The sequence below is a fragment of the Coregonus lavaretus genome, assembly GCF_964263955.1.
Source record: "Coregonus lavaretus genome assembly, chromosome: 8".
Classification (NCBI taxonomy): domain Eukaryota; kingdom Metazoa; phylum Chordata; class Actinopteri; order Salmoniformes; family Salmonidae; genus Coregonus; species Coregonus lavaretus.
Window position 1 is genome coordinate 34,517,238 of NC_139995.1, and position 25,959 is coordinate 34,543,196.

Genomic DNA, 25,959 nt, shown 5'->3' on the forward strand with positions numbered 1-25,959 from the left:
CCTGAAAATAGCTGTGCAGCGACGCTCCCCATCCAACCTGACAGAGCTTGAGAGGATCTACAGAGAAGAATGGGAGAACTCCCCAAATACAGGTGTGCCAAACTTGTAGTGTCATACCCAAGGAGACTCGAGGCTATAATCGCTGCCAAATGTGCTTCAACAAAGTACTGAGTAAAGGGTCTGAATACTAATAATAATGTGATATTTCCGTTTTTCATATTTAATACATTTGCAAAAATTTCAAAAAAACGGTTTTAGATTTGTCATTATGGGGTATTGTGTGTAGATTGATGAGGAAAAAAACAATTTAATCATTTTTAGAATAAGGCTGTAATGTAACAAAATGTGGAAAAAGTCAAGGGGTCTGAATACTTTCTGAATGCACTATAGCTATCTCAATTACCTCGTACCCCTGCACATCGACTTGGTACTGGAACTCTCTGTATATAACCATATTATTTTTGACTCGTTATTGGTATTCGTTATTCACTGTGTATTTATTCCTCGTGTCACTTTCTATCTGCATTGTTGGAAAATGACCCGTAAGTAAGCATTTCACTGTTAGTCTACACCTGTTGTTTACAAAGCATGTGACAAATAAACATTTATTTGATTTGGTGTGTGTATGGGTAAGGGGTGGGCTCTAGACCATCCTATCAGCCAATCAGGGCTGTGTATGTAAATGTATTCTAATTTGTTTCCTAACACCAACATGAGGAGACTGAGCATTTCAAGGACCAAAGGAGGCTCAGGGAATTAAATGATAGAAAATATATTTTTGAGTTATTTTCATTTAAACAAACACACACAGTGATTTATTAGACATACAGTGATGATTTTAAAATAAAATTACAAAGACTGCATGGGGGCTTTAACAACTATTTTTATATTAGATTTTTATATGTGATTGTGTCCTTTATGTCTTTATTCTGAATGATTTGTGTTGTTTTCCCAGGGAGGGATGACGCTAGCATATGACCCCACAGCCTTACAGAATGGGTGAGAATAGAGACAAAAACAGAAATTCAGCCCACCAACAAAAACAAGTCATGTGTTTTGTCTGTGGTGAACTAGTGACTCCTGGTAGACGCAGAAGACATTGCAACACTACTTTATTTTATTGCAATCATCTACTTCAGTGTAACATTTTGTAGTTCAATCATTTGGCATCACTTTTTAATAACTTTCATGCACATGCGATTATAAATGCTTATTAATGTTTATAAATGCTATAAAATAATCTGACAGTCATACATCTTGATTTGTGTGTGTGTTGTGCAGGTTCTATTCGTCACCCTACAGTCTGACCCCAAACCGGATGATCGCCCAGACGTCCCTCTCTCCCTACATGCATTCACCCGTCTCATCCTTCCAGGTCAAACACTGAACACACACACACACACATCACTACCACCACCACCAAACCACCATTCACAAATGCATGAAGGAGGACATTTCTGTAGACGTTGGAGCTATGTCATTGTTATTTTTCTATCCAGATTCAGATTTCATCTCCACTCATTCTCCCCTGTTTGTTTGTGTGTAAAGATCCAGTGTTTTCCTCCTCTCTCTCTCCAGCTACATAGTCCCTCCTGGATGCACCACCAGTCGTACCTCATGCAGCCTGCAGTGAGTATTATATAGTATTATCTACCTCTGCTGCTGCAGCTTCCTCCTTACTATTCCCTTTACATCTGGTTAGCTTGCTGTTCTGCTCATCTATCTCTCTATCTCTCCTCTTCTCTTTGTCATTCTGTCTCTATTTATATTCCTCTCTCTTTCTCTCTCTCCCTCTATCTCTCTGTCAATCTCTATAATCATGTCTCTGAATTATTGGCTATTTGTCCTTCTCTTCGTTGGAACCCCCCCCCCCCCCCCCCTCTCTCTTTATCCATCTCTCTCCCTCCACTTCTCTCAGTGTCTCACATACCCTTTTTCTCTCTCTCCTTCCCTTTCTCTCCCTCCACCTCTCTCCCAGGGCACAGTCCTGACTCCGACCATGGACCATGCCATGTCTATCCAGCCCACCTCCATGATGGGCACCATGACCCAGCAGCTCAGCCACCTATCCCTGGGCAGCACGGGCACGGTTAGTACCCTACAGATACCCACTCCACCTCCACCCTACACTCCCTTCAACTACCCACTCTACTACCCCACCCCCATTGAACTAACCTGAATTGAGTTAACGTGAATCGAGTTGTACTGATTTGCAGTTGAAAGTGAAGAGAAAATCAGTTGCCTGTGTCTCAGTTTGATCTCTACACAGTAATAATGACTGATGATTTCTTCTCCTCTCGTCCTGTCACAGTTTATGCCTGCCAACACAACTATGCAGGGGACATACATACCCCAGTACCAACCAGTGCCTCCCTCCAGTGTCCCTGTAGAGGTGAGCCCCCGACCGACACCATAAGCATTAACTATGCAGAACAAGTTAAGGGGATGACAAAAGGGGGTTTATTTTACAAAAGAGTTCAACAACCAATCAATTACTTAAGCAGTTTATAACTCAGCGACCTATTACTACTGTTCCACTCCATTTCCTTCCTTTTCTTGCAGGAGAACGGAGGACAACAGCAACAGGTTGCTATGGAGACACCTGCAGAACACACAAACTACTCATACCAGCACACCAAGTGAAGCTAAGGTAGGGTTATGTCAAACATCAGCTGTCCGGTGCCATCCTTGAGGCAAGGAAGACTCTTTCAATTCAGTTTGAAGTCTCAACCCCTCCCTGTACAGTCGTGGTCAAATGTTTTGAGAATGACACAAGTATTGGTCTTTACAAAGTTCGCTGCTTCAGTGTTATGAGATAATTTTGTCAGATGTTACTATGGTATACTGAAGTATAATTACAAGCATTCCATAAGTGTCAAAGGCTTTTATTGACAATTACATTAAGTTTATGCAAAGAGTCAATATTTGCGGTGTTGACCCTTCTTTTTCAAGATCTCTGCAATCTGCCCTGGCATGCTGTCAATTCACTTCTGGGCCACATCCTGACTGATGGCAGCCCATTCTTGCATAATCAATGCTTGGAGTTTGTCAGAATTTGTGGGGTTTTGTTTGTCCACCCGCCTCTTGAGGATCGACCACAAGTTCTCAATGGCATTAAGGTCTGGGGAGTTTCCTGGCCATGAACACAACATTTCGATGTTTAGTTCCCCGAGCCACTTGGTTATCACTTTTGCCTTATGGCAAGGTGCTCCATCATGCTGGAAAAGGCATTGGTCATCACCAAACTGTTCTTGGATGGTTGGGAGAAGTTGCTCTCGGAGGATGTGTTGGTATCATTCTTTATTCATGGCTGTGTTCTTAGGCAAAATTGTGAGTGAGCCCACTCCCTTGGCTGAGAAGCAACCCAACACATGAATGGTCTCAGGATGCTTTACTGTTGGCATGACACAGGACTGACGGTAGCGCTCACCTTGTCTTCTCCGGACAAGGTGTTTTCCGGATACCCAAACAATCAGAAAGGGAATTCATCAGAGAAAATGACTTTACCCCAGTCCTCAGCATCACTGACATGATGGCAGCTGGTCCTTTTGTGGCAGGGCTGAAATGCAGTGGAATTGTTTTTTGTGATTAAGTTCATTTTCATGGCAAAGAGGGACTTTGCAATTAATTGCAATTCATCTGATCACTCTTCATGACATTCTGGAGTATATGCAAATTGCCATCATCAAAACTGAGGCAGCAGACTGTGAAAATTAGTATTTGTGTCATTCTCAAAACTTTTGACCACGACTGTACAGTGGCTTGCAAAAGTATTCACCCCCCTTGGCATTTTTTCTATTTTGTTGCCTTACAACCTGGAATTAAAAGGGATTTTTTGGGGGGTTGTATCATCTGATTTACACAACATGCCTTCCACTTTGAAGATGCAAAATATTTTTTTATTGTGGAACAAACAAGAAATAAGACAAAAAAACAGAAAACTTGAGCATGCATAACTATTCACCCCACCAAAGTCAATGCCTTGTAGAGCCACCTTTTGCAGCAATTACAGCTGCAAGTCTCTTGGGGTATGTCTCTATAAGCTTGGCACATCTAGCCACTGGGATTTTTCCCATTCTGCAAGGCAAAACTGCTCCAGCTCCTTCAAGTTATAATATAAATAATATGCCATTTAGCAGACGCTTTTATCCAAAGCGACTTACAGTCATGTGTGCATACATTTTTACGTATGGGTGGTCCCGGGGATCGAACCCACTACCCTGGCGTTACAAACGCCATGCTCTACCAATTGAGCTACAGAGGACCAGCAATCTTTAAGTCATACCACAGATTCTCAACTGGATTGAGGTCTGGACTTTGACTAGGCCATTCCAATACATTTAAATGTTTCCCCTTAACCCACTCGAGTGTTGCTTTAGCAGTATGCTTAGGGTCATTGTCCTGCTGGAAGGTGAACCTCCATCCCAGTCTCAAATCTCTGGAAGACTAAAACAGGTTTCCCTCAAGAATTTCCCTGTATTTAGCGCCATCCATCATTCCTTCAATTCTGACCAGTTTCCCAGTCCCTGCCGATGAAAAACATCCTCACAGCATGATGCTGCCACCACCATGCTTCACTGTGGGGATGGTGTTCTCAGGGTGATGAGAGGTATTGGGTTTGCGCCAAAAAGCTCAATTTTAGTCTCATCTGTTTTAGTACCTTCTTCCATATGTTTGGGGAGTCTCCCACATGCCTTTTGGCGAACACCAAACGTGTTTGCTTATTCTTTTGGTTTTTTTCTGGTCACTCTTCCGTAAAGCCCAGCTCTGTGGAGTGTACGGCTTAAAGTGGTCCTATGGACAGATACTCCAATCTCCGCTGTGGAGCTTTGCAGCTCCTTCAGGGTTATCTTTGGTCTCTTTGTTGTCTCTCTGATTAATGCCCTACTTGCCTGGTCAGTGAGTTTTGGTGTGCGGCCCTCTCTTGGCAGGTTTGTTGTGATGCCATATTCTTTCCATTTTTTAATAATGGATTTAATGGTGCTCCGTGGGATGTTCAAAGTTTCTGATATTTTTTTATAACCAAACCCAGATCTGTACTTCTCCACAACTTTGTCCATGACCTGTTTGGAGAGCTCCTTGGTCTTCATTGTGCAGCTTGCTTGGTGGTGCCCCTTGCTTAGTGGTGTTGCAGACTCTGTGGCCTTTCAGAACAGGTGTGACACTTAGATTGCACACAGGTGGACTTTATTTAACTAATTATGTGACTTCTGAAGGTAATTGGTTGCACCAGATCTTATTTAGGGGCTTCATAGCAAAGCAGGTGAATACATATGCACGCACTTTCTGTTATCAATTTTTTTGAATTTTTTGAAACAAGTTATTTTTTTCATTCCACTTCACTAATTTTGACTATTTTGTGTATGTCCATTACATGAAATCCAAATAAAAATCCATTTAAATTACAGGTTGTAATGCAACAAAATAGGAAAAACGCCAAGGGGGATGAATACTTTTGCAAGGCACTGTATCTGCTAACTTAGTTTCAGTGTACAGGACAACTTATATGTTGTCCTTGCCTACTAGGTCCATGTCAGAACATTACATGTAGGCGCCAATTAATGTTATCACGGTTTACTAAAAAACAAAAGCTTGTCAGATATTGACCACTTTCAAAAAAACATGTATTTATTTATATTATGATTTACACAGATACATTATGATATGGAGAGTATGTAGACTTATTACATTTTGGATGTTACATCTATTATGTAAAAGGAGTAGCGTGACAGAGGTAAGTGTGTGTGTTGCAGCTCGTGGTCAGGAGGCCATGTTGCAGACTGAACCGCAGAGAGTTGGTTCTCTACAGGAGGATAGCAGAGCTCCGCACAACAACACCAAGCATCGGACTTGAACACGGATGAAAAAAGGAACACGTGTGTGCTTTGAAAAAGAAGACAATGCTTATTTCGTTGGGACTTTTCCTCTCTCTTCTTCAAGAGTCTATCAACCATAGGTGGGAGCCTTCTGCAATGGAAGCTTTGATCTCTTTTAATAACTGAAAAAAAGTAAATAAACAAAGAAGTTTAACAAAGAAACAAATTAGGAAAGGGATAAAGACAGAGCGTTATTTTTGGGCATGTAATATAACAAATTCTTCTTTTTTATTTTAAAGCATTCTGGAGTTTCAGAGTTATACAAGGAAAAGAGTAACAACACAATGTATCTTTAATTTTTGGATAAAATATGCAAACATTAATTTTAATTGTTTTATGTCTATTTTTGGACATTCTATTCACAGCAGTTGGACAATGTTTTGTACAGATTTTAAAAAGTAAATAAACACATTTAGTTGGTATAATATTTCTAGTATAGGCTACTTTTAAGAATGGAAAATGCTAAACAAACCGTTTAAAGCTACTTCTCCCTAAAACTGATCCAGTAAGGCAAAACTCAGTTAACTCACTGGCAGATGGTAACATTCATTATTTATAAATTATTTAAAATAATGTCAAACTTAAACCTTATTAAGCATTCCCTCATAAACACTCCGAATGTGTTATGAGCAGAGGACAATCATGATCATTCTTATTTATATGTACATCATAGTTCTATTTTCGGATATTTGGAAATATTCAAACATGTCACTTGCATATTGTGTAGATTTTATTTAATGAAATTCTTTATTTAACAAGTCCGGTAAAAGCCAAACACTGGCAATAAACATATTATCACTTATAAAAAATTCATAGGAGCTAAATGATATAAAAAAGTAAGCAAATCTGATATTGCTGTAAAACTTTGTTATGAGAAGAAAATTAACTAATGTTTATTTTGTTTATAATGTAATATGACACATCCAAATTTCACCTTCTATTTTAAAAAACTTGAGACAAAATGGATTGTCTGAAAGTTACAATAGTATTTTCAACATTGAATAAATGATTACTATTACTATACAATACAATAACAAGGTCCTCTCTCTACCTTCAAAGGTAAAGTAAGACAGTGCATAAAATGCAAACTCTTTTGACATTATTACCTACATTTATTAACTGCAACTATGCTTGAATTCATAGATAATATAATACATATTATACAAAGTAGTTGACCTGGTTTGCGTGTTGGGTGCTAGTGTCCATGTCACAACAGTGTCCATGTCACAACAGTGTCCATAAGAAGTGGTTTTAAGCGGTTTTGTTCTGGTAGCTGTTCAGATGTCCATAGTGAATTTCACCTTTTGTACAAAGTAGACAGACAAATAATTGTACATGCCTTAGATTTGAGCAGTTGGATTACTATGAAATATGTGTACAAAAGAGCGCAAAATAGCTAAAACAAATAAATTAAAAAGTAAAACAATGAGGGGAGTTAAAAGTAGGACTGAGAAGAGTCCTTAATAACAGTCCTTTGTTGTTGAGAAAGGGAGCTGCAAGTCTTTCTCAATGCTGCTGTTGTCTCCTGAATTTTAATTCCTGACTGTCAATGATTTTGGTTTTAATTTTTTGTAGAAAGAAGTAAAGTATGTTTTCTCTTTTTGGGCTTTCACTTGAACCCTTCTGAGCTGTCATGCGTTTTGTTGTTGTTGTTTTTCTAAAACATGTTTTTTATAAATTTATTTTCAGTAATCTAGATTTTAGAAGTAGGGAAATATCTTTCCAAGCGTTTTAGATGGAAGCTTTTTTTCTTTTGTAAGAGATTCATAGGATTTTTTTTTATTGTGTTTTGCATTTCAACATGGTCCATACAAATGAAGAGATTATTTAATGTTTCTTCAAGTTGATTTCTGTTCCAGAGCACTGTGTTGTTCACTATGATATTGTTTTTCAGGCCAGTGTGAAATAGTTTTTAACTAAAACGCATCCACATCTATCCTAGAGACACTAAATGAAACTCAATGACAACCATGCCACCTTGCCAACCAGCCCAGATCAGTCCATTGGAGATGTACATGTCTAGTGTAAACACATTCTATTGTATCTGTTAGAGAAAATGAGGACGCTACCCAGAAAACACATAACATAACATGAAAGTGCCATTAAAAACAAACTGTCCCATAACAAACTGTTCCACAGAAGTTAACTAAACCTTGGATGAATTCATTCTAGTTTTAACAAAGACAAACATTCGTAAAATTGGGGGGTTTCGTTAGGAATTCTGACCAGTGTTTCTAAGCCTTAACTGTAACCAGGCAGATCAGCCTTATTTTAGAAGAAGAACCCTTTCTCCTCATTGAAGGCAATTCCTTTTCAATCATGGTTGAGGGTATGGCCAAGAAAATATCATACAGATGCCATCAATCAGATGTCCCATGTAGCTCAGTTGGTAGAGCATGGTGCTTGCAACGCCAGGGTTGAGGGTTAGTTTCCCAAGGGGGGCCAGTATGAAAATGTATGCACTCACTAACTGTAAGTCGCTCTGGATAAGAGTGTCTGCTAAATGACGTAAATGTAATGTTATGTTGCCATAATATTATAAAGGGCTGAGTTTAACAATACCTTGTTAAAACCTAGTGTTACCCTAGTAAACATCACACTTGATCTCTGGTTTTTGACATTGTTCAGGTTTGATGACATCAAAGTTACTGTTTCTTCTTCATTGTCCATCTCTGTACCTCTCTCTCCGCCTTCCAAAAGGTTTTTTATGATTATTTATGTCTGCAACACCAAAGATTATGAAGCCATCCACCTGTCAGGAAAGCTGTCTGTCAGACTATCTATCTTGGAGACAAATGCTGCTCTCATCTCTATTGGCATACATAGCTAGAATGATGCTATAGGAACATACTTTCAAAGTGGCAGTACCCTGGTAGATGGTAAATGAGCAATATGTTTCCTTTAAGTTCTGAATATGTTGAGTGTTGAATAGAGATTCATAGATATGTGTGTGCTTCATTTTATCGACATATGCTTGTTTCAGTTTGATACATCCAAATAAAGACCAGTACAGTGGGGGAAAAAAGTATTTAGTCAGCCACCAATTGTGCAAGTTCTCCCACTTAAAAAGATGAGAGGCCTGTAATTTTCATCATAGGTACACGTCAACTATGACAGACAAATTGAGATTTTTTTTCTCCAGAAAATCACATTGTAGGATTTTTAATGAATTTATTTGCAAATTATGGTGGAAAATAAGTATTTGGTCACCTACAAACAAGCAGGATTTCTGGCTCTCACAGACCTGTAACTTCTTCTTTAAGAGGCTCCTCTGTCCTCCACTCATTACCTGTATTAATGGCACCTGTTTGAACTTGTTATCAGTATAAAAGACACCTGTCCACAACCTCAAACAGTCACACTCCAAACTCCACTATGGCCAAGACCAAAGAGCTGTCAAAGGACACCAGAAACAAAATTGTAGACCTCTACCAGGCTGGGAAGACTGAATCTGCAATAGGTAAGCAGCTTGGTTTGAAGAAATCAACTGTGGGAGCAATTATTAGGAAATGGAAGACATACAAGACCACTGATAATCTCCCTCGATCTGGGGCTCCACGCAAGATCTCACCCCGTGGGGTCAAAATGATCACAAGAACGGTGAGCAAAAATCCCAGAACCACACGGGGGGACCTAGTGAATGACCTGCAGAGAGCTGGGACCAAAGTAACAAAGCCTACCATCAGTAACACACTACGTAGCCAGGGACTCCAATCCTGCAGTGCCAGACGTGTCCCCCTGCTTAAGCCAGTACATGTCCAGGCCCGTCTGAAGTTTGCTAGAGTGCATTTGGATGATCCAGAAGAGGATTGGGAGAATGTCATATGGTCAGATGAAACCAAAATATAACTTTTTGGTAAAAACTCAACTCGTCCTGTTTGGAGGACAAATACTTATTTTCCACCATAATTTGCAAATAAATTCATTAAAAATCCTACAATGTGATTTTCTGGAAAAAAAATTCTCATTTTGTCTGTCATAGTTGACGTGTACCTATGATGAAAATTACAGGCCTCTCTCATCTTTTTAAGTGGGAGAACTTGCACAATTGGTGGCTGACTAAATACTTTTTTCCCCCACTGTATATGGTGTCTTTAATACAGAGAACAGGGAAAAGGGCCTACTTTGCTTTTTTAGTGTCAATGATGAGAGCTCAGCATTTATCTCTTTCTGTAAGTAATAGGACTATTTTATGTGCTCTTTTTGGTTGAGCTGATGTCAAGACCATAGTTATTTTCCTGTTTCCACTTCTGTTGAGTGTTTTGTGTGTCTTGTGATCTGGCCAGAAAATACAAACACGATCACTTGCAGGTTTTAAGCTACAGTGCACCTCATGAAGGAAAATGTGAGAATGTTGTGAGAATGTAGTACTAGTCAGGTAATCCATTATGTCATTATGATGAATGCTGTTAAAGTGATCCAAAATCTATATTTGTCAGTCGTCTTCAGACCTCAAAAGTAGTCTAATGTCGAGATGACTCCATCTGTTCTGTAGATCCAAATTTAGATTTTGGAGTGAACGATCACTTTAAGTTACACTCTCCACAATTAGCTGTAAATCATTGTCTGAGAGAGCACGCTTTAGGCTATTGTATTTTCCTTGCTGCGTACCTTTGACAGGTATCTTATAATACTACGGAAAAATACTAAAAACAGGATGTGCAACAAATGTTGAACTTGCACTTATTTTCAATCCATGTTTATGTACATGAAAACCCTAATACCTAGCATTCTCCTGTCCTCACTTGTTGTCCAGATCATGTAGCTTCAATGGCTTATGTCATAGTTTCATAATGTTTTGCTGCTAAAATGGGATGTCCAAGCAGCGGATAGATGGGAGACAAATTGGATGTTCAAAAATGTCTTACTTAAACCTAGTAGATCGGATTCAAGTATAGTTAACATGAACACATTTTTTATTCTATTTTAGACACATTTCGTGAAAGTTGTACTCTGAGATAACGCGCTATTTGATAGTTGTTTTGGAATCTCTTCGGTAATTCGCCAACTTTGTGTAAAAAATCTGACATTTTGAACATACAACTGCCTCGTCTCTCGCACTGCTTGTAAACATTTTCCTTATTTATACAAGAACACATTTTGTACAGTTTGTTAGAGGAGAGAGGTTTTGATATTTGGTTAGTTTGCTAGTTAGCTGGTTAGCCACTCGGCTACTTTCGTCTTCCTGTGCCAGAGATGCTCAAGTAACTCTTGTTTTTTATTCATTGAAAATATATTTTTTGTTTCCTTTCTTTCTTGGTTTTACACTTTGAATTTGAATATGTCAATTTTCTTTTTTAATAAAAATAATCTTGTTTTTAATGGTTGTATTCCAAAACAGTTATGGGCCAATTTCTAAGAATACAATGGGGAAAAAAGACAAGTCAATTACATAAATACCAAGTTTATTTAAGTGTTGAGCAAATCATATTATGTTTGTTCAATATAAATGTTTCATGTGGTAAGAAAAGTGTTTGATACCCATGAAAAGGGTGCAAGCTCCTTTCTCTTTAGGTGATCATAGTAATACCCCAAAATAATTTTATTGACCAAGCCTTGACATTGTAATAATGCTACTGCATTCAAAAGGCCATACATTGACCTCTCAGATAAGTCACAATAGAACTTGCAACTGATAAACCAATTTTATCATCTAATATGATCGTTCATTACACTTCTTCCGTTTTGAATTGAAGTGATTCTGTATGTATCTTGGTATGTATCTGTGTAGCTAAATGCTACCCCTACAAGATACAGAGCCTTCATGTCCATATAGAAACCACTCTAACCACATTGTAGTCTCAAACTTTATCTTGCCATTCCTGGAACCTTAGGAATATATACACTACCGTTCAAAAGTTTGGGGTCACTTAGAAATGTCCTTGTTTTCGAAAGAAAAGCCATTTTCTTGGCCATTAAAATAATATCAAATTGATCAGAAATACAGTGTAGACATTGTTAATGTTGTAAATGGCTATTGTAGCTGGAAACAGCTGATGTTTAATGGAATATCTACGTAGGCGTACAAAGGCCCAAAATCAGCAACCATCATTCAGCACAGCTGAAAACTGTTGTGCTGATTAAAGAAGCAATAAAGCTGGCCTTCTTGAGACTAGTTGAGTATTTGGAGCATCAGCAATTGTGGGTTCGATTACAGGATCAAAATGGCCAGAAACAAATAACTTTCTTCTGAAACTCGTCAGTCTATTCTTGTTCTGAGAAATGAAGGCTATTCCATGCGAGAAATTGCCAAGAAACTGAAGATCTCGTACAACGCTGTGTACTACTCCCTTCACAGAACAGCGCAAACTGGCTCTAACCAGAATAGAAAGAGGAGTGGGATGCCCCGGTGCACAACTGAGCAAGAGGACAAATACATTAGTGTCTAGTTTGAGAAACAGATGCCTCACAGGTCCTCAACTGGCAGCTTCATTAAATAGTACCAGCAAAACACCAGTCTCAACATCAACAGTGAAGAGGCGACTCCGGGATGCTGACACCTGTTCTTTCCATGACATAGCTTTCACCTGATCAGTCTATGATCTCTTATTGATATCACTTGTTAAATCCACTTCAATTAGTGTAGATGAAGGGGAGGAGACGGGTTAAAGGATTTTTTGCCTTGAGACAATTTTGTGTGCCATTCAGAGGGTGAATGGCCAAGACAAAATGCCTTTGAACGAGGTATGGTAGGAGGTGCCAGGCGCACCGGTTTGTGTCAAGAACTGCAACGCTGCTGGGTTTTTCACACTCAACAGTTTCCTGTGTTTTCAAGAATGGTCCACCACCCAAAGGACATCCAGCCAACTTCACACAACTGTGGGAAGCATTGGAGTCAACATGTGCCAACATCCCTGTGGAATGCTTTCGACACCTTGTAGAGTCCATGCCCTGACGAATTGAGGCTGTTCCGAAGGTGTTCTTAACATTTGGTATACTCAGCGTATCTCTCTATTATGTGTGGGAATACTTTGGAAAAGTTTTCCAAAATTAAAAGATTGTGTTTTTACAGCCTATGTCAAAAAAAGTAAATAAATAAAAAAATCACCAGTGGGCCGCCAGTTGGGGAACCCTTCCCTAGTCAGTATTAGCTTAGGGCTCTATTCAATCTGTATTGTGGAAGTTCAGCACTAAAGACCAATTTAAATTTAAAGGCAATGTTCCCTCGTTGGAGGAGACTGCATTCACAATAAATGCTGCATTTGTCGGCTCAATCGGAAATTACTTTAAAATGTATATTGCGCAATTTGTAACGCTTCAGCGATCCAGATTGAAAAGAGCCCCTTAATGCTGTTTATCTTTATTTGCTTTCATAAACATAAAAAATGACATAAAACAGAACAGAAGATACACTATTTAAGAGCTCTTTAAGTAAGGGCCAGGTATTAGCTCAGCATAAATAAAGTAAGGTGAGGTACAGGTAATCTTGGCACCTAGAACCGAATCTTGTGTGCTCGCTTCCCAGCTACTCAATTGAATGGTAAACAGTCTGTCACGACATGAGACGTATCCTCTTTTATTGATCACAGAAGAGCCAGGGTCGTTTGAGAAGAAGACCGAAATGAAAGAAGCTCTTAAGTTCTAAGGTTGAGGGAGATTGAGCTGAGTGTAAAGAGAACACTCCCATGTGGTCCAAATGAGAAATAGACAGATTGAGAGACAGACGGTTAGACAGATAGATAGAAGAGTTAGTCACGGCTCCCTCCAAAACACGACAGTAGGAAGCTGAACAGGTATATAATGTCCAGGTAGAGGTTCAGGGTGGCAAAGACGTACTCCTCTGGACTCATGGTGTAGCGCTTGTTACCTATCAGCAGCTGGGTGTCAAACGCCAGGAACTAAGAGAAAGAGAGAGAGAAGTAAAATAATAAAATAATTATGTTTTATTGTCACATACACCAATTCGCTACAGACTGTAACCAAATGATTAGGGCCAAGAGTTTGTCCTGACCACATAACCTTGATGAGGAAAAACTCTGGGCCTTCCCAATGATGAATGTGTGTTGAATATCTGCCACTCACCAGGGTGAAGAGGATAGCTCCTATAACAGCGTAGATGGCTTGTAACCAGGGAACCTGGGGGGGTAAGAATGTTATTGAACAGCGCTAAGAAGATACAGGCCACTAATTTAGGAAAGACACTGGGGCTTTTCCAGATCATCTATGAGATTAACTGAAAACCCTTCAGCTAATCCTTCTTATTCATGCTAGTATGCTACCCACCCAAATAGGGTGAGCGAGGGCCAAAAGCCTTACCGTCACTCTATATATAAACTCACTGTCAGAGTCACAACTATTCTTATCGCGGTTTGGAAAGGTACGCACGGCCATTACACCATCAATACCTAGTTCTGCTTATGTAAAGTGTCAACTGTAATATAAGCTGATGGAAGCTAAGCAGACAAGACAGGCTACTTACATATCCAAAAGGGATGACGATGGAGAGTATGATGCAACAGTACAGCATGACCATGGTTAGGACAAACAGGACTCCCTGGTAGGAGGTGAAGTCAATCTACAGTAAGAAACAAGGGAGAGAGAATAATGGTGTGTTGTTAAAATGCACTCATGATCAACATGGTTTAATTTCTTCAAAAGAAAACAATGTTATGAAGATTGGGTCATTTTTCTCACCTTGGTCTGGAAGCTGAAGATGGTGACAGACATACACACCACAGCAGTGATGCCCAGACAAAGGACCACAGACTTGGTGTTGTAGAAGCTGGAGAGTAGAGACAGACATGAATTAATTAGTAATAAAGAAATAACACTTGCTTGTCTTTTCCTACTTGCACTGACTTTGCTGATAACTACTTTAAATGAGGAAAAATGTAAGTACTATGACTGTGATATGTGGTTGTCTCACCTAGATATCTTAAAATGAATACACTAAGTCGCTCTGGATAAAAGTGTCTGCTAAATGACTAAAATGTCAAATGTAGTCATCCTCCCCATCCATGTAGATGTTGATAGATGTGTTAATTCATTCTTATTTTCATACATAATTTATTTCAACATATGTTTCTAATTGGGCCAGGAGTTTGATCGGTTCATGTGACCTGGTCAGGAAAAACTCCTAGCCCCACCTATGTCAACATTTGAGTCCCCAAATCAACCCTACCCACACATGAAACACATTAGTTAGTCATTTACCTGGACACAAAGCCCATCATGCAGGCCAGGCTGAGAGTCTGGGAGCAGGAGAGAGGAAGGCATGCAGACAGAACAGAGATAGGTATAGAGCAGAGTCAATGAGGTGCACAGACAGACGGGAAGGGAGAGTATTGGGTACATGCTATTCTCTTGAATTTGTCTAATATTTGTTTCTCATTATACTCACAAAGAGAGCCAGCAGAATGAGGTTCCAGGGAAACTGCCTCCTGTTATAGAGATAAAGAGAATTCAGGTTGTTAAATTCACTATAATATTGCATTTTATCATTCTACCATCATTGCATGCCTACCATTTACTATGGATGATCACAACCATAATCTATGAAGGATGTTATAAATACCTTATTAATGTGTTTTAACTGTTTAATGCATGTGTAAAGTGTTGGTGTTCATGCATATTAAAACTAAATTTAACTATTTGATTTATTGAACAGCCCATCTGTTAAGATGTGATGTAAATGCTGTGTACTACCCAGATTGTAATTTTCATAGGAGTGAAACTATTACCTGATTTGTTCACCACAGCAGTTCAATGCGATGTAGGTGGCCAAGAACATCATGCTGTCGAAAAGCAAAAAGAAACCAGTTCATTATTAACACAATTACATGGCTGAATTCCAAAACACCCCCTTCCCCTCACCCCTCAATTTGCACGTTCACGCGCGCATCCGCTGTATGCACAAGTGTCCCAAAGCTGAGGGAGTGAAAGTTATGGAGGGTGTAGGGGCTAATTGGGTCGTTCCACGAAATGAGTGTCTTTTGCCTCGCTTTGATATTTTAAGTAGAAATTGTGTACTAATATTGAGTTTTGAAAGCCTATTATATTAAATGAAGTGCCCTTTAATATAGACCACATGGATAATGAAATCAATCTAATTTGTAAATGAATAAAACCTTGCTGAAGTGCCAAGATTCTGCATTTTGACATGTTCCTCTGTGCACCCTCTGTGACTTCTAGGAACATTTTTACCCGCTTAATTTAACTCCAAAATGTCTACAAGTTTTCACCATAATTGTAAAGCCCTAGTTATTTTGTAGCTTTGACAAAGTAATTTCTGAAGATTCTTTTTTTATGTGATTAGTGATTAATTTACGTCTGTCCACCCTGTTACTTGAGCTGAACTCTCGTTTTAATATGGTGAAACTATTCCCTTTTAAGTTTTTTTCAAAAGAAACATTGAACATGTAATAGTCAAATCATAGTGTAAAAGCAGGTGAGCTGGTTCTACTATTTTTGCCCATTTGCTGGTGTTTTGTGGTGAAAGACTGAGCGGGTCGAGCATAACATGTCAACCCTGTTAAGCATAGATAGACAGGCTAGAAATGTTTTAACAATAAATAAATAAATAAATAAAATGGTGAAGCTTGCATTCAATTGCCACTCCCTGTTCCACACAACAAGCTTCCATTCCCTCTGTCACAAGGGGATTAATGGCTGATTTATGAAATCTTCAACCCTGTTACGGTCAACCCTGTTATTTTATTTGACACTTAATAGGCACTTACTATAGTTTTTTTGTATTTAACCCTTTTGAGATGGGAAAACTAGTTTTTTGATTAAGTTAAATATGCTTTTTATGACAGAATGTTAAAATCAGGTGAAATCAATTTCTTTTTTACCAAGTTACACTTCTCAGAAGGCACCGAATTGGTGGAACAACCCAATTAGACCATTCTATAGCCACTTCGACCGAGTCAGCTATGCTGCTGGCTTCAGAGCAAAGTGGTATCACATATAACGCATCGCATTATTTTTGAGTTTGCGCAATTTCACACAAAAGAATGGAGAGGCGTGCCTAATTCTGAGTCACCTGTATATGTTTGTCAGATTACGAGGCTTGACACATAACATATGAAATACCTCCCAAATTAAATGTTTAACTGCTACTGAGGTTTATATCTTGTAAAGCGACAGGGGACATTTTCTCATTTGTATTTCATGCTTGTTTTATTATTTAAATGTGGAACATGAATTGCATCATTCAAGTCACTAGTGTTGTTGGTGGGTTTATTTGGTCCCCATGCCACTTGAAGTCACCCTATAAGATCCGCCAGCAACACGTGACAATGGAGGCCCCTGCGAGCGAGTTGGTAGGGGCTAGGGGCTGGTTTGGGATTCACCATCTGATGAAAAGTGAGGGCATGTCAATCAAGATGTTTGTTGTCACTTACTAGGAGCACATGTACAGGTGGGGGTGTGTCTGAATGTAAAACCTCACTGGTGCACTGTGGAGAGATGAGAGAGTGTTACACTATGTAGAGTACACACACACACACACACACACACACACACTTGTTTTGTATATATTTACAATGTAATGGATATGATGCATACCAGAATGTGAAGACAGCAACAATGGCCACAGTCACAAAGAGTTGGATCATCAGGATGGCATAGACCTATAAGGATACAGAGAGGAGGAATGAGAGGGGACGGCACAGATACACCCTCAGTATACTATACTTCATGCTAGATCATGCATGGGTGACATGATTAAAGAAGTCAGTGTAGCTCAGTTACAGTAATATTATTATCTGGATCGTATTTATTTGGGCACACAGTGGCAAAACGTTTTGCAACGGAAAACGAAAACGAGTGTTTCTAATTGGACGAGTGTTTCTTATAAGTTCAGGTTATTCCTCCCTGTTTCAGTACCTTTCTGATGAAGATTCTTCTGATGGCCTGGTCGTCCCAGGAGAACTGGGTTTGCATCTCCTCATAATCTGACAGGGAGGGAAGACAGAGGGTTAAAAATCTTGTTGAAACAGCAGATGTGTAACAGGTGTGTAAGGATTCACCCCTGACCTCTGGTTACATCACACGCTACAATGTTCGTTCCTGCCCATCTGTCTTTGTTCTACAGTAAGGTGTGTGTGTGTGTGTGTGTGTGTGTGTGTGTGTGTGTGTGTGTGTGCGACCGGATGTACAGTCGTGGTCAAAAGTTCTGAGAATGACACAAGTATTGGTCTTCACAAAGTTTGCTGCTTCAGTGTTTTTAGATATTTTTGTCAGACATTACTATGGTTACTGAAGTATAATTACAAGCATTCCATGAGTGTCAAAGGCTTTTATTGACAATTACATTAAGTTTATGCAAAGAGTCAATATTTGCGGTGTTGACCCTTCTTTTTCAAGACCTCTGCAATCCGCCCTGGCATGCTGTCAATTAACTTCTGGGCCACATCCTGACTGATGGCAGCCCATTCTTGCATAATCAATGCTTGGAGTTTGGACAAACAAAAACCCACAAATTCTGACACTCGCCTCTTGCGGATTGACCACAAGTTCTCAATGGGATTAAGGTCTGGGGAGTTTCCTAGCCATGGACTCAAAATGTCGATGTTTTGTTCCCCGAGCCACTTAGTTCTCACTTTTGCCTTATGGCAAGGTGCTCCATCATGCTGCAAAAGGCATTGTTCGTCACCAGACTGTTCTTGGATGGTTGGGAGAAGTTGCTCTCGAGGATGTGTTGGTACCATTCTTTATTCATGGCTGTGTTCTTAGGCAAAATTGTGAGTGAGCCCACTCCCTTGGCTGAGAAGCAACCCCACACATGAATGGTCTCAGGATGCTTTACTTCTCCGGACAAGCTTTTTTCCGGATGCCCCAAACAATCGGAAAGGGGATTCATCAGAGAAAATGACTTTACCCCAGTCCTCAGTAGTCCAATCCCTGTACCTTTTGCAGAATATCAGTCTGTCCCTGATGTTTTTCCTGGAGAGAAGTGGCTTCCTCGCTGCCCTTCTTGACACCAGCACATCCTCCAAAAGTATTTGCCTCACTGTGCGTGCAGATGCACTCACACCTGCCTGCTGCCATTCCTGAGAAAGCTCTGCACTGGTGGTGCCCCGATCCCGCAGCTGAATCAACTTTAGGAGACGGTCCTGGCGCTTGCTGGACTTTCTTGGGCACCCTGAAGCCTTCTTCACAACAATTGAACCTCTCTCCTTGAAGTTCTTGATGATCCGATAAATGGTTGATTTAGGTGCAATCTTACTAGCAGCAATATCCTTGCCTGTGAAGCCCTTTTTGTGCAAAGCAATGATGACGGCACGTGTTTCCTTGCAGGTAACCATGGTTAACTGAGGAAGAACAATGATTTCAAGCACCACCCTCCTTTTAAAGCTTCCAGTCTGTTATTCTAACTCAATCAGCATGATAGAGTGATCTCCAGCCTTGTCCTCGTCAACACTCTCACCTGTGTTAACGAGAGAATCACTGACATGATGTCAGCTGGTCCTTTTGTGGCAGGGCTGAAATGCAGTGGAAATGTTTTTGGGGGATTAAGTTAATTTTCATGGCAAAGAGGGACTTTGCAATTAATTGCAATTCATCTGATCACTCTTCATAACATTCTGGAGTATATGCAAATTGCCATCATAAAAACTGAGGCAGCCGACTTTGTGAAAATTAATATTTGTGTCATTCTCAAAACTTTTGACCACGACTGTACACTACCAGTCAAAAGTTAGGACACACCTACTCATTCAAAGGTTTTTCTTTATTTTCACTATTTTCTACACTGTAGAATAATAGTGAAGACATTCTATCTGTCTAACCGTCTGTCTCTCAATCTGTCTATTTCTCATTTGGACCACATGGGACTGTTGTCTCTTTACACTCAGCTCAATCTCCCTCAACCTTAGAATTTAAGAGCTTCTTTCATTTCGGTCTTCTTCTCAAACGATCCTGGCTCTTCTGTGATCAATAAAAGAGGATACGTCTCATGTCGTGACAGACTGTTTACCATTCAATTGAGTAGCTGGGCAGCGAGCACACAAGATTCGGTTCTAGGTGCCGAGATTACCTGTACCTCACCTTACTTTATTTAGGCTGAGGTAATACCTGGCCCTTACTTAAAGAGCTCTTAAATAGTGTATCTTCTGCCGAGGCTGCCTCCCCTCCTTGTTCGGGCAGGCTTCGGCGTTCGTCGTCACCGGCTTACTAGCCACTGCCGCTCCATTATTCCACTATTCTTGTCTTGTCAATCACACACACCTGGTTCTTATCCCCTCATTAGTCTGTGTATAAGTGTTCCCTCTGCCGCCCTTGTCCTTGTGGGTGATTGTTTATTTGTGAGAGTAGTGTAGCTCGGTGGAGCTACTCGTACCTTGTTATTGCTGGGGTAGATATTTCCCCTGTGCCTGTTTCGTTTGTCGCTATCCAGCGCTATTTGTTTACAACGGATTCGTACATTCGGATATTACCCTCCTGCACCTGACTCCTTCTATCACACTCATCACAGAATCACCCACCCGCTATGGAGTCAGCGGGAGAAGAGCGCATGCCTGGAGTCGTGGCACAGGTCCAGGAGCATTCCACAATGCTGGCCAGCTTGGGGGAAGCGATGGATCGGGTTCTTCAGGTCATGCAACGCCTGGAGAGGAGAGGACCAGATCTGTCGAGACCAGCTGGCCAACCGGATCCAGCCACCTACACTCCAGCACCCAGAGGGATGCAGATATCCCGACCACGGGCGTTCGACGGGACGGCGGTGCTCTGCCAAGGATTCCTCCTCCAACAGGAGCTTTACTTCTCCAGCATCAGGCCGACGCCATTGGAGCGGGAGAAGGTGTCCGTCCTCGTTTCCTGCCTCTCGGGGAAAGCCCTGGAGTGGGCCAACGCGGTTTGGAACGAAGGAGGAGCCGCGTTGGAGGACTACGGGGAGTTCGCTCGCCTTTTTCGGGCGGTCTTCGATCATCCGCCCGAGGGTCGAGAGGTGAGCGAGTGGCTGGTCCACCTGAGGCAGGGGACGAGGACCGTGCAGGACTTCGTGTTGGAGTTTCGGACTCTGGCAGCGGGGTCCGGGTGGAACGAGCGGGCCCTGATCGACCATTTCCGGTGCCATCTGCGGGAGGACTTCCGACGGGAGCTAGCCTGCCGGGACAGCATGTTGTCTTTCGCGAAACTGGTGGACATGGCCATCGGTTTGGACAATCTGCTGGCAGCCAGAGGACGTCCTGGTAGGGGTATGCCCGTTTCCACCCCGGACGACTCGGATCCTGAGCTGATGGAGCTGGGTGGAGCCGCCGTCCGAGAGAGCGGAGGACGACAGCGACAGTGCCACTCTGGTGGCACGAAGGGACAGTACACCACACGTCGTAGTCAACGCTCTTTTGGGCCTGGAGGCGGCAGGCAGGGCACTCTCGCATCACCCCAGGTATCGAACACCCACTCTCATTCAGGGGGCCTTCAGTACCTCGTGGAGTGGGAGGGGTACGGTCCGGAGGAACGGTGCTGGGTCCCGGTGAAGGATACCCTCGATCCTTCCCTGTTGCCGGATTTCCACCGTCACCATCCGGCTCACCCTGCTCCACGTCCTCCTGGCCGTCCCGAGGCCGGGGTCAGCGTGCTGCTGGAGCTGCGCGTCAAGGCAGGGGTACTGTCACGACTTCCGCCGAGGCTGCCTCCCCTCCTTGTTCGGGCAGGCTTCGGCGTTCGTCGTCACCGGCTTACTAGCCACTGCCGCTCCATTATTCATCATTCCATTTGTCTTGTCTTGTCAATCACACACACCTGGTTCTTATCCCCTCATTAGTCCGTGTATAAGTGTTCCCTCTTAGTCTGTGTATAAGTGTTCCCTCTGCTCCCCTTGTCCTTGTGGGTGATTGTTTATTTGTGAGAGTAGTGGAGCTCGGTGGAGCTACTCGTACCTTGTTATTGCCGGGGTAGATATTTCCCCTGTGCCTGTTTCGTTTGTCGCTATCCAGCGCTATTTGTGTACGACGGAATAAACTCTGCATTCGGATATTACCCTCCTGCGCCTGACTCCTATCACACTCATCACAGTTCTGTATTATGTCATATAGTATATATATATTTATATATATATACATACATACATACATACATACATACATACATACATACATACATACATACATACATACATACATACATACATACATACATACATACATACATACATACATACATACATACATACATACATACATACATACATACACACACACACACACACACACACACACACACACACACACACACACACACACACACACACACACTACTGTTCAAAAGTTTGGGGTCACTTAGAAATGTCCTTCTTTTCGAAAGAAAAGCATTTTTTTTGTCCATTAAAATAACATCAAATTGATCAGAAATACAGTGTAGACATTGTTAATGTTGTAAATGGCTATTGTAGCTGGAAACGGCTGATTTCTTTTATGGAATATCTACATAGGCGTACAGAGGCCCATTATCAGCAACCATCAGTCCTGTGTTCCAATGGCACATTGTGTTTGCTAATCCAAGTTTATCATTTTAAAAGACTAATTGATCATTAGAAAACCCTTTTGCAATTATGTTAGCACAGCTGAAAACTGTTGTGCTGATTAAAGAAGCAATAAAACTGGCCTTTTTGAGACTAGTTGAGTATCTGGAGCATCAGCAATTGTGGGTTCGATTACAGGATCAAAATGGCCAGAAACAAATAACTTTCTTCTGAAACTCGTCAGTCTATTCTTGTTTTGAGAAATGAAGGCTATTCCATGCGAGAAATTGCCAAGAAACTGAAGATCTCGTACAACCCTGTGTACTACGCAAACTGGCTCTAACCAGAATAGAAAGAGGAGTGGGAGGCCCCGGTGCACAACTGAGCAAGAGGACAAATACATTGGAGTGTCTAGTTTGAGAAACAGACGCCTCACAGGTCCTCAACTGGCAGCTTCATTAAATAGTACCCGCAAAACACCAGTCTCAACGTCAACAGTGAAGAGGCGACTTCGGAATGCTGGCCTAGGCAGAGTTGCAAAGAAAAAGTCCAGTGTCTGTATTCTTTTGCCCATCTTAATCTTTTCTTTTTATTGGCCAGTCTGAGATATGGCTTTTTCTTTGCAACTCTGCCTAGGTCAGCAACCCGGAGTCGCCTCTTCACTGTTGACTTTGAGACTGGTGTTTTGCGGGTACTATTTAATGAAGCTGCCAGTTGAGGACCTGTGAGGCGTCTGTTTCTCAAAGATAGGGCTATCTTCTGTATACCCACCTACCTTGTCACAACACAACTGATAGGCTCAAATGCATTAAGAAGGAAATAAATTCCACAAATTAACTTTTAAGAAGGCACACCTGTTAATTGAAATGCATTCCAGGTGACTACCTCATGAAGCTGGTTGAGAGAATGCCAAGAGTGTGCAAAGCTGTCATCAAGGCAAAGGGTGGCTATTTGAAGAATCTCAAATATATCATGTATTTTGATTTGTTTAACACTTTTTTGGTTACTACATGATTCCATATGTGTTATTTCATAGTTTTGATGTCTTCACTATTATTCTACAATGTAAAAAATAGTACAATTAAAGAAAAACCCTTGAATGAGTAGGCGTGTTCAAACTTTTGACTGGTACTGTAGAAGAAGAAGACCACTGCATAATGTAGCCATAAAGGTGCCCATTGATAAAGGGAATGAGATATTCCTGTGCAACTGACTAGTTGAGATACATAGATGTTTTGTTATTACCTGCAGTAGCCTCTTCATAGCTGGGTGGGTACTCTTTGCCTGTCTTTGGAGCCACCTGAAGATATGGTGAGATACACAAATGGTCAGAGATACCAGTCTTTAGAAGTAGTATCAAACTGAAAGATACCTTTAATAAACACTAACAAAAACTTCAAGAAACACTTCACCCTTACAGGGCCGGCTCGCCCTAAACACGGATCACACTCTGCACTTGATCGCTAGGGGCCCTCCAATTTAATTACATTTATGGAAAACACTTAGGCTATGGATGAAAGTTTGAATAGTAGAATACTCAAAGTGTACATTTGAAATTTAGTAGTGCATAAGCAGGTTTCCTCTTGTGATGTATCGTATCTGAAGATTATGCCTTTGTTAAATGTTTTTCATGAAGAAATGGAATGGTGTTTATGTTAGTATCAAGAGGGAATGTTTTAGGTGTGACGTCATATACAGCAGACCGGAAGTGTGTTGTAGACAGGGGAGACTGGTGATTGGCCAGAAGAGGGAGCTTCATTGGTTATAAATAGGGGGGTTAAACGAAGAAGAAAGTGAGAGCGAGCAGCCATTCGGAGGCGTCGCTCCCCGGGTGTCATGTCACCTGTCATTTATGCTGTAACCTCGTGATTTTAATAAAAGCCTCTAACACGATGCAGCATAACGGACTCTTTGTTGACAGCAATAATGGCCACCATTCATCCGATACGACAGATGTCAGTCACTGAGTGACATAGCCATGAAGCATGGCTTGAAATTGACTAATGTTCTCAAGTCATGTTTTTTGTCCTTATAAAAAACGGCTTTTCGCAAGAGGTGGAGCGGGGGCACCCAACCAAATCTCAAATGGGGCCCGCAAAAGGCTAGAGCCGGCCCTGCACTCTTATAACATAAAACTCACTTCAACCAACTCAACTTCTTTCAACTCAACTTCCTTTTGCTGCTATAAGACAAAATGGCCAGGTGAAGGATAACAGTTGAAGGTTAACAATTGATGAACTTGATATATTGTATTCTATGATTCTATTCATGCATTCAACTCCTCATGATCCCCTGATAATCCAGATAGGCTACATGTAGAGGCTTGTATCAGTGTAAACAAGCCTCCATGTTTCATCAGTGTTTATGATAGGATAAGGATTAGGATACTCTCAGTAGGCATCCATCTTAGTTTTGCCAACTTATGCTGCGTTCGTAACCAAGTGGGAGGTGAGAATTTACCAATTGTGAAGTCATAAATACCAGTTGGATGCATTCACATGCTTTGAACTCATTGAGAAATGCAGATTTACTAATGGCCACAAACTGCGTAAACCATAAACTAAAAGTACAGCTGTCATTCTTGTAAAAAAAAGATCATATTAATAGCTTGCTTTTTATAAATAATGTTTTGTCGTTGCATTTAACTGCTGAAAATGCTGTTATCTCATCATTTCCTTAGTTGGTGATGTCAGAGGTCAGCATGTGGGAGAAGTGAGAGCTCAGGATGATAGATGAGTTTCCCACTAGTAATTACCAGTTGGAGGGCCATTCAAGTGTATTTTTCCCAGTCGTATGTGGTAAATTCCCACTTGGTTATGAACGCAGCAATAGATGGTGCATTCCTCTGCCCAGGCGTTGCTGACGCATGCCATATTTTACAACGCCTGGATAGGTATTTAATATATAAGTTAACCACATATTATGTTATAGCAATCTGGTGCCTGGTGGCACAGTCGATGACGTGGCACGCAACCATTGGTTGATGCATGTAACGTCTGAGCAGGTGAACGCGTGTACAGTGAATGAGCATAAAATAATAGAATGAGAAATATTTGTCCGTCTCTCTTTCTCTGTTTTTTAGATTATGGTTTATGATGATATTCAACAGTATATCACAGAGAGAAAACCACAAGGAATGTCTGGAATTGGAAATTCAGAACAACAATTTCTGTTCACCTCAGCTTTGAAGCACTAATTTGATAAGAGAGAGAGAAATCTTTACCTTTCCCTTGGTCATGTTTGCGTCTTTTTGGATCCCTTTAGTGGTGACTTGCTGTTGTTTATGGTGTTGTTGTTATCCTTATGATGTCATTCGAATGGCTTGTCAACATCAGTAGTAGATTTCCTTCTATATTATAAAGCTCCCTTTTTGTCCTTTTCTTTTTGTGTCCCTTACGTCCTTTTTCTGTTCTTTTCTTTTAGTTTCCCTCAGTCGTGGTACAGTAGAAGAGAGAGATTGAAGTTGTTCTTACTGTGGCTATGCTAAATCTGTCTCCACTGTGCAGATTACAACCAACCAAGCCCTATATAGAGCACTATTAGGAGGTTAATCCCTCTCCAACCCTGATCCCATTTCCCCCCCTATCTCTGCTCTAATGAGGCCGTTCTAGCAACATCCAGGTAAGGTTCCAGCATTGGGACATGCAGGAATGTACCACTGCCTTAACCAAAAAA

The 25,959-nt window shown here is 41.0% G+C and overlaps 1 protein-coding gene and 1 pseudogene across 3 annotated transcripts in view; one reads left to right on the forward strand and one right to left on the reverse strand.

Moving 5' to 3' along the window:
* The window catches only part of LOC311134165 (RNA-binding motif, single-stranded-interacting protein 2-like), a 50,818-nt gene extending 44,817 nt beyond the window's left edge, over positions 1-6,001 (forward strand). For both annotated transcript variants that reach the window (XM_084167775.1, XM_084167776.1), the window contains exons 8-14: positions 956-999; positions 1,282-1,375; positions 1,579-1,629; positions 1,979-2,089; positions 2,312-2,392; positions 2,563-2,650; positions 5,754-6,001. In XM_084167775.1, the coding sequence (XP_084023901.1) occupies positions 956-999; positions 1,282-1,375; positions 1,579-1,629; positions 1,979-2,089; positions 2,312-2,392; positions 2,563-2,643 (462 nt within the window). In that variant the 3' untranslated portion in view covers positions 2,644-2,650; positions 5,754-6,001. The remainder of the gene's footprint in view (positions 1-955; positions 1,000-1,281; positions 1,376-1,578; positions 1,630-1,978; positions 2,090-2,311; positions 2,393-2,562; positions 2,651-5,753) is intronic.
* Positions 6,002-13,564: 7,563 nt separating this feature from the next.
* On the reverse strand, positions 13,565-25,522 carry LOC311133400 (protein lifeguard 2-like; annotated as a pseudogene). The gene is made up of 13 exons: positions 25,508-25,522; positions 24,425-24,463; positions 23,530-23,584; positions 17,706-17,773; positions 17,385-17,449; positions 17,222-17,275; positions 15,557-15,610; positions 15,217-15,256; positions 15,030-15,067; positions 14,511-14,598; positions 14,296-14,391; positions 13,899-13,952; positions 13,565-13,683 (listed from the first exon to the last, which is right to left on the reverse strand). The product of its transcript is annotated as a protein lifeguard 2-like (transcript).
* Positions 25,523-25,959: the final 437 nt, after the last annotated feature.